This window comes from Ciona intestinalis, unplaced genomic scaffold (assembly GCF_000224145.3).
Source record: "Ciona intestinalis unplaced genomic scaffold, KH HT000409.1, whole genome shotgun sequence".
Lineage (NCBI taxonomy): Eukaryota > Metazoa > Chordata > Ascidiacea > Phlebobranchia > Cionidae > Ciona > Ciona intestinalis.
The window spans coordinates 1-8,749 of record NW_004190730.1 but is presented as its reverse complement, the minus strand read 5'-3'; the positions used below and the strand labels follow the sequence as shown (position 1 = coordinate 8,749).

Genomic DNA, 8,749 nt, shown 5'->3' with positions numbered 1-8,749 from the left:
TCAGTTACAAATTTAAATTTCTATGTTATTGATTATATGATACTAAATATGCACATGTATGCATATGTATGTTTACATTCTATTTACACAAAATTGCTTACCTAGTGATAACGGTTCTTTATTTAGTGGCAACTTTTGCAATGCACTTGTTTAGATTAAGTGTGTTGCTTGGCATATTCAATAATGCTTGGGGAATATGTTTAGCGTGTCAAAACTTTTCTTCTCGAACTTTTAAAATTAGGTCATTTTTGGGTAGTGTCGTGTTTCACCCAAAAAATCGCGTTTTTGCTTTGGGTAATTGTGAAATTTACCCAAATTAAATGAGGGAAAGTTTGTACCCGGGTAATTGTGAAATTTACCCAAATTAAATGAGGGAAAGTTTGTACCCAAAGTATAATTTGGGTAGAACAAACCTACTACCCAATTTCCGCTTTACGTTCGTTTTGGGTACTTAGTTATTTTTCCCAAAATCAAAACTGTACCCAAAGTATAATTTGGAACCTACTACCCAATTTCCGCGTTACGTTCGTTTTGGGTTATTTTACCCAAAATCAAAACAATAATTATACCCAAAGTTGTTGATTTGGGTATAATCTATCGTTGGGTAGTCAAAACAATAATTATACCCAAAGTTGTTGATTTGGGTATAATCTATCGTTGGGTAGCCAGTTGGTTTACCCAAGAACACAACATAATTTATACCCAAAGTTGTTGATTTGGGTATAGTGTTTTAATACCCAGTTATAAAATGGTGGGTAACCAGATATTTAATTGGCACAGACTTTTAGAATTTATAAATATATAGAATTAAATCAGATTTAAGAACATTTTTTTTTGTAATTGCCACCACAGTTAAATCATAGCCTATACATACATTGCCTGGACATTTGTCGCGAAGAAGGCAAATTACGTTATCGCGTCACGCATGACTTACCTTCCTGTTTGTTATTGTGGCTACTGGCTACACTGCATTCGTGCGGTTTTAAACAGCTGTATCGTAATCGTATCAACATCAATGTTTAGGCCATTAGGGTATTATGTGTTTTATGCGTAGTTTTAGTCCATTTGATGTTAGTACACAGCATCTTTTACATGTAGTAGGATAGTTTAGCCCTCATCATGAGCAAGAAATGCTGCATTCCAGGATGTGACAGCAAGCGACCACAAGATTCGTTATATTGGGTTCGCTCCAAACGATTTTTGCCCTCCGGTCCGGTGAGGACATGGGCAGAGGATTTAGAAAAAATCGTTCTTGGCTTGCGTGAAGATGCTGACATTTTACATCTTTATCATAGGGATGATGTAAAGATATGTGTGCTCGTCATTTTTCAGAAAACGATTTTTTAATCAGTAAGTTCATAGCCTCAATGTTTTTTTCTCTAGACTCCAATAGTAGCCAAACAGCCAGAAAACCATATAAATATTATAAATATACAAGTGAAAGTGGTATTTTGTACAATTACATTGGCAATATAGATTATTATTTTTGCATCAACAATTGAGTTAATTCTGGACATTGGGATGACAACTAAAGTATCATACAACATATTTAATTGCTTGCACCAGGCTTATAATTAATTATCCTGTAAATTACACTAGCCATATTGGTATGTGTTTATATTGCATAATCTATACAGTAGGCCAAGTTAAGTTCATACACATTTTATATTTTTCAGCATCAAAAACAAAAAAGCTTCGTGGAGCTATTCCATTGTTCCATTTACCCAGAAAGCCATATTCTGTTAGAATGAAAGAGTGTGAAAGAAAGCCCCCTCAAAATCGAATATATGAAGAAAAATTTTATCAAAGCCGTAACCCATGTGGTCAGCTCTTCCAGACCTATGTGGAAAATAGGTGAAGAACCTAAAACTTCATCTTTTTATTTTTATAAAACATCTGAAACTTATCATTTAAAAAAAAAAAAAAAACATCTGAAACTTATAATTTTTTTTCTAGGCAGGATCAAAAATGGTCAACTAAAAACTAGTAGATGAAATATCCATATAAATGGTCAACTAAAAACTAGTAGATGAAATATCCATATATTATGGTGGGGTTGTCGTTTGTCGGCTATCGCTATCAACTTTTTAATCGACACATTGGATTAAATTGCAACCAGCTAGCATTGTTTGGTAAGAAAACAAAACAATTATAGGAAAGGAAGCTTTAATAGTTTATTATCGCCAACTTTCCAAAAAAACGAACAATTATTTACAAAAAAGTAGAAAAAAAAACATTTCGCAATCAAACAACTTTCTCCCTTCTGTCTTTGAAATTTTTCCACTCTTTGTGAACAGCATTTAAATCCACACTTCTTCCATCCAATAGGAAAAATTTTATTCGCATCAGCATATCTAAAAGAGTTTCTTGCAATCTGTTCCTTGATTTTATTTTGATACTGTTCATAAGACTAAACCCCCTTTCACAGTCAGCACTTGATGCCTGAAATGCCCCGCAAATATCAAGTAAGTTAGATATTGTACCAAATTTATCACTACTTTGCAAACCGAAAGAAACCATGTCCTGAAAGCAATTTATTACTTTTGAGTCCTTCTTTTCCATAATTATGCACTTAAAATTCTGAAACTGTTCCAAGATAGTAGACCTATGCATATCTTCCATTAAATTTGGACTTTTGATCAAGCTGCTGCAACTGATGGCATTTCCATATCTCTCAATTAATTTATTTTCCATATCTCTCAATTAATTTATTAAGCAGATCTCTGCCAAAGCTAAACTGTGTATTTTTTGACGTGACTGTATTAAAATCAAAAACTGCCCACTCTTTTATTTCTTGTTTTGGAAATCTTTTGCACATGTGCTCACACAACAGTGTAATGAATTGAATAATTGACTGGCTGTTAAACTTTTCATCCTTTCCAAACAGTTCTGAAATCAAATCCTGAACCTTTCTGCCCCAATATATTTCTTCACCTAAGTACTGGTTTTTCAGTTTTTCTATTTTTGCTCTGGCCAAATCCACAGCTTCGAGGGTAGTTAAAGTTGTTTTTTGAAAACTTTTGGTTAACTCTGATAAGTCATACAACACATCATGAAGAACAGCCACATTTACCCTGTTTGTCTTGTCTGTTAGCCTTTTTAAGCAGTACTTTGAAATAGGATCATTATTCTCAGAAACTTCATTTTCAAAGTAAAATATAAGTGCCTCATAATATCTTGAAAGCCACCTTACTTCATTCAGAGGTTTAAATGAAACAGCTTTATGCTCTGTCACATTGGCCATTTCTCGAAATTGTGCTTTTTTTGTGGAGGACCGGCAAAATACTGTGTAAACTGTACGTAGTAATGTTTCAATTTCTTTGACAACAGGAACTCTTTTCCAAGCGTCACCTATCCCTAAATCTTCTCTGTGTGCAACACAGTGTTGTTCAGTTAGATGAGGGATAATCTGTTTTAATTGCGCTGCAACACCATTACATCTTCCTAACATAACTGAAGCTCCATCTGAAGTAAAAACATCACCATTCTCATTAAGTCTAGCTTGTGGAAGAAATAAAATTCTTTTATTGCAGTCACAATTGCACAGGCAGTACATGAAATTAAGTTTAGAATACCACCAAACATGGTTTGATGATTCTTTTATTGCAGTCACAATTGCACAGGCAGTACATGAAATTAAGTTTAGAATACCACCAAACATGGTTTGATGAACATCAGATGTTGTTTTTCTGTATTTAAAATATAAAATCAACATTTTGCTTACTGATATATCAGTGCTTTCATCTACTACCAGGGTGTGGTATTTTGATTCCCTTATTTCTGTCAGTATTTCCGATTGTACAACTGCATTTATGTTTTGTAAAAACTCAAATGCATAGTTTTTACTCCTCCAACTTTCCGGGATATTAACATACTTTGCCATGTGATCATTAATTTTCTGTACGGCATTCATGGAAGTGTTCATGTTAACAGCATGTAATACATTGTCTATTAAAACCTTAACTTCATCTGGTTTTGAAATCAGTTTTTCTTTCATATTCTGCCTCTCCTCCTTATCAGCAGCACTTTCCAAAAGCAGCTGGCAAACAATGCCTGAAGATTGACATGCTTTTCAAGTTATACATGAACTTGTACCCTTTCCTTTTTCAATTTCTACAGATGCTTGAAGCCATTCTGGTTTAAATGCCTGGCAACTCTTTTTATTGGGAGGATTACTCTCAGTTTCTGCAGCTCGTTTAGTTTTTCGGGACATTTTTGCCTTATAAATTAACATTTTGTCTGCACAAACATTAAACACATTATATTCTCATTTTATTGACAATAAAGAATAATTTGTTACTATATTACTAAAATAACTATATACAGACTATCTTTGCTATAATGCCTCTTACTGTTGTGTAATGCAAACTTACTACGGTTTGTTTACCTAGCACAACTCTCGTCTAAGTTCACTACCAGCTGGTAAAGTTTCCCCACAGCAAAACAATAAAATGCGCGAATTTAAGCGAGCAGCATTAATCACACACTAAACTCCCTCATCTTTGTTTCTTTATTATCGTGGCTGCTTCTCGGGTCTACTGTCTACTCCTTGCCCCTTCTCTTTTCTACGCAGCATTTTCTTCTCTCCGCTTTTCTCATTGCGCAATCATGCACTTGTACCTAGACGGTTTCGACGATAAGGAAACCCTATTTCGAATTAACCGCTAACGATTGTTTACTGAGTCTTAAAAGCGTAAACAATTAAAGATAAGCATAAACAAAATATGTGAACTAAAATATAAAATTTAATATCCACGAATTAACCAGTGTACGCGAGACATAATTAACTGCGCGGCAAAAGTTCATGCACTGCGCGGCCGCGCAATTGCGCAGCTTAGAGGGAACACTGATGCCTGCATACCCTGACGTTTTTGAGGGTATGCCTGCATACCCTGCTAAACCGACATAAAATAATGTAATTTATACTTTTCGCGAAGTTTATTCAACATATTTGTACATGATTTTATACAAAAAAAACGTCGGGGTAAAAATCATTTATACATGATTTTTTTACATGAAATTATACATGATTTTCGGATAGAAAACGCAGTTTCGCAGCCTACGCATTTTTCGTAGCTTTCGTTACGTTTACACCAGTGGCGGACAACGTATGGCCCGGCCAGCGAAAGGATTTTAAGCGGCCCGTAGACAGTTTCAGGTCTTACATGATAATGTGGCCAGAGGCCCATAGGCAACTAAATTTACAGTACCCCCTACCGAAAATGAATATTCCTACTAACTACAACATTCTGTCGAAAGACGCTGTATATATGAGCCAGCTATAATGACCTTTATTTAGGTTTCAAGGTTGTTAATATGTTCGGCAGATATTTGTTATTTAGCAATAATCTTAATTGCGCAAACTTTGCGAAACGTTTTATATTTCTTGTTCAAAAAAGCTGAATACAGGTCGTCCTTGTGACGTCAGAAACGCGTGGCGGCAATACTGTTTGATCAGCGGACGCGATAAAGATTGTGAGACATTGGAAGTGCGGTCGGCAATTAACGCATTTTAAGTTAGATGTGTGTTGCAACTGATTGAAACTTCTGTAGAATATTTCAAATTTTCAAATGTAATAAAATTAAAGAAATGTTTCGAATAAATTATCTTGTTCCGATGAGTTAGCCATTCTCCATTGCTGTCAGTGAGTTTTTTTAAAAATCGAGGCGTTGCTTTACGTGCCTACGAAATAATTTTTGGCAAACTATCCATGCTTGAATGCAGCCGTTAAAGGGACAGCCGTTATATATGACGCAAATATTCAACGTGCGAATTGCTATTATGTCGTAAATAATTGCCAAGTCAAACAATCACTATTATGGTGCAATGAATCCAAGTGTGAATCCTTACTATTTCGTAATAAACATGCTGCTTGGCTGAGGAAAACATCGTAAATATATACAGCAGTGCTACTTCTGGAACATATTTAGGTTCGATATAGGAATCCTGCCTGCCAGGTATTTCATTTTCCCATATCAGGCCCACCGACTAGAACAGTTTCCCGCCCCTGGTTTACACGGTTACATAGCGATTATTACGTTTACAATAAACAATTGAGCATGTGACGCAACAAACGTGAATAACAATATTAACTAATCATAAACAAGAAAATCTTAAGGGCCTAAACACACCCCAAATGTACTTCGCTTTAATCGATAGAGTGTGTTTTTCTATTTCCAACGACACCTTACTTGTTTTAATCGGTTCTGTATAACCAAAGATATTCCAGCTCAAACACCGTGAAATTCAAAAAACTGATTTGAAAGTTGCGTGGCGAAAAAAATTGAGAAGTGTACTCTACCCACGTGACAAACACGTCACAAAATTGTTGAAGCGTGGCCGCTCTCATTCAGAAAGGCGAGAGGCAGTGTTTTCAGCGAGAAACGAGAGAACAAAAAAAACGCAGGTTTCGCTTTTACGAATGAATCAGTCACGTGACTAGTACGTTCCTACGTCACAATCACGGAGCTCGTAGTAAAAAAAAGATAGAGCTAGAGATCACTGTTTGAGGACGAATATCTCCGCCTATACTGGACCAATTTTAATAAGCAAAGTATTTTTGGAATCAATAACACGGTCGCTTTATGAATTTACCATAAAAAATAAAAGTGACGTGGGGTGTGTTTAGGCCCTTTAACTTCAAATAATGTGGCCTACACAGTCACAGTTATTACGTTAAGATCAAGTGAAAAGGCAATTTTGAAAGAAAAACTAAAGGTATGTCAAAAAGGAAGCTGCAGCCCTCGATTTTTTGTTATTTTAACGCGGGGGGTAATACTTCAATAGTAAACGCAGAATTATCTTTAACGGATCAGCCCACCACCTCTGCGACACCGGTAACGAATGTCTCAGTTGTAGACGAAAATTTGGAACCAACACCGTCTGCACCCGCACGATGTGATGGACGATCATTTAAACACTATTGGTTACAAGAATTTAAGTGGCTTTTATACAATAATGTTGAGGATTCGGCAACGTGCAAATATTGTTCTAGGGCCGTGACGTGTAAGCTAATCTGTACAAAATCTCTTCGTGCAATAACTACGAGATACGATGTGTGGACGACTGGAGAAGAACGGGAAGTTGCTTTAAAAAGCATTCTGCCAGCGCACTTCATCTTGAGTGTCAGCAAGCTGTTTTTACAGAGACCCAAGAAGATCGCACAACTTTGCTCGTGTCAAAACAGACACTCATAGGTTAAATCGAGATGGCCTAGATGCTATTACGCGTAGCTTGCTTTATCTTTGTCGCCAAGGTTTGTCAAAACGCGGTCATACACCAGAGAAGTCTAACATTGTACAAACCATGATTCTACTTGGTCACTTTAATGCAGATGTGGATGCGTGGATTTCCCGCGGTGAAAAACAGAAATGGCTCAGCCTTGTAGTTTAAAATGAAATAATAAAAATGGCAGGATTGCAAATTACAAGAAATTTGGCAAAAGAAATAAATGAAGCGAAGTATTTCTCTTTAATTGCTGACGAGACCCAAGATATAAGCAGAAAGGAACAAGTTTGTATTTGTATTCGATTTGTTTACAAACATATGTGCATAAAGGAAAGCTTCCTGGGTATGGTGGAGACAGACAACACCGACTCTGCTACATTGGTGAAACTACTCATGGATGCATTATCTTCTGTTGGTATTCCTCTGGAAAATTGTGTAGGGCAGTCATACGATGGCCCAGCAAAGATAGCAAACACTAGCGGCGTACAAAGACGATTTAAAGATAAATTTCCCAAAATGACGTATGTTTATTGTGTTGGGCATAAAGTTAATTTAATTGTTCAGGATGTTTTCAAGAGTACAAATGAGGCAGACACCGCAATATCTGTGCTGACCAATGTTACGAATTTTATCAAGTCGTCCCCACATCGTCTCGCTATGTTTAATAATTTTTGTTTGAGTGAAGATCGAGATAACGTTGGAAGAAGTTTAAGGCCAATGTGTCCTACCCGATGGGTGATAAGATATCCCGCTTTGGATGCTTTTCTAGGGAACTATCAACTATGAAAATATTTTGGATTGGTTAAACTCGGTCAAGCAAGAAGGAACAACTATACGTAATGCAGCAATGTCTCATTTAAAATCCATAGAATCATTTACTGTTTATTTCAATCTCCGTTTGCTACATGCATTGATGCAAATTATTCACCCTGTTCATGTTAAAGTCCAAAGTTCTGAACTAACTGTAGATCGCTGCAGAAACTTAATAAATAATCTGTTGATTTCGCTGTCTGGTCACAACGAAGCATGTGCTATGAATTTCTTCAACGCTTGCAGCTCATACGGCCTAAAAATTGGTCGTCCGAGACTAGGGAGACGAAGTCAGGAACTACATGATGGCAACGACATAGAAACTTTGTTTAAGCAAAAGTACATCAGTTTTTTTGAAACTGCATCCAACGCTATTACTGTGCGGTACCCGCAATCTGACTTGTCTTTCATTTCCATCACTGGAAGAACTCGGCTTTAATAGTATACTTTCGATCTTGGAAATGAAAGACAAAAGCCGAGTTCTTCCAGTGATCTGATTGAGGACATTGCAGTTGTATACGGAGACCAATACATGCACAAAATATTCGAGTTGAAATGGGTACACTGCATAAATTTCTAGTAGGGAAGAAATTGCAATGTAAATTCACTAGCGATCTAGCGGCTGTTTTTCAAGACCAAACAATTGGATTATTGTTGCCAAACATTAACGTTTTGCTGAGAATCTTTCTGTCATTGCCATGTTCCAGCTGT

At 36.3% G+C, this 8,749-nt stretch overlaps 2 protein-coding genes across 2 annotated transcripts; one reads left to right on the top strand and one right to left on the bottom strand.

Annotated features, from left to right (window-relative positions):
• Positions 1 to 2,683: 2,683 nt before the first annotated feature.
• Positions 2,684 to 4,213, bottom strand: LOC104265730 (E3 SUMO-protein ligase KIAA1586-like). Its single transcript, XM_009860358.1, has 2 exons — positions 4,096 to 4,213; positions 2,684 to 4,053 (listed from the first exon to the last, which is right to left on the bottom strand). Exons 1-2 carry the CDS (start codon positions 4,211 to 4,213, stop codon positions 2,684 to 2,686), a joined length of 1,488 nt encoding a protein of 495 aa, XP_009858660.1.
• A 3,195-nt stretch (positions 4,214 to 7,408) lies between these two features.
• Positions 7,409 to 7,963, top strand: LOC101243506 (the record flags this gene model as incomplete). Its single annotated transcript, XM_004227358.1, has 2 exons — positions 7,409 to 7,663; positions 7,793 to 7,963. Coding segments are annotated over exons 1-2 (426 nt in total), but the record flags the coding sequence as incomplete, so codon positions are not given.
• Positions 7,964 to 8,749: the final 786 nt, after the last annotated feature.

Bases quoted from the DNA above. Each gene is read 5' to 3' on its own strand.
- LOC104265730 (XM_009860358.1), bottom strand. From the start codon at position 4,213: ATGTCCCGAAAAACTAAACGAGCTGCAGAAACTGAGAGTAATCCTCCC. The intron at 4,054-4,095 runs GTACAAGTTCAT...GTCAATCTTCAG, and splicing joins AGAAATTGAAAAAGGAAAGG to GCATTGTTTGCCAGCTGCTT.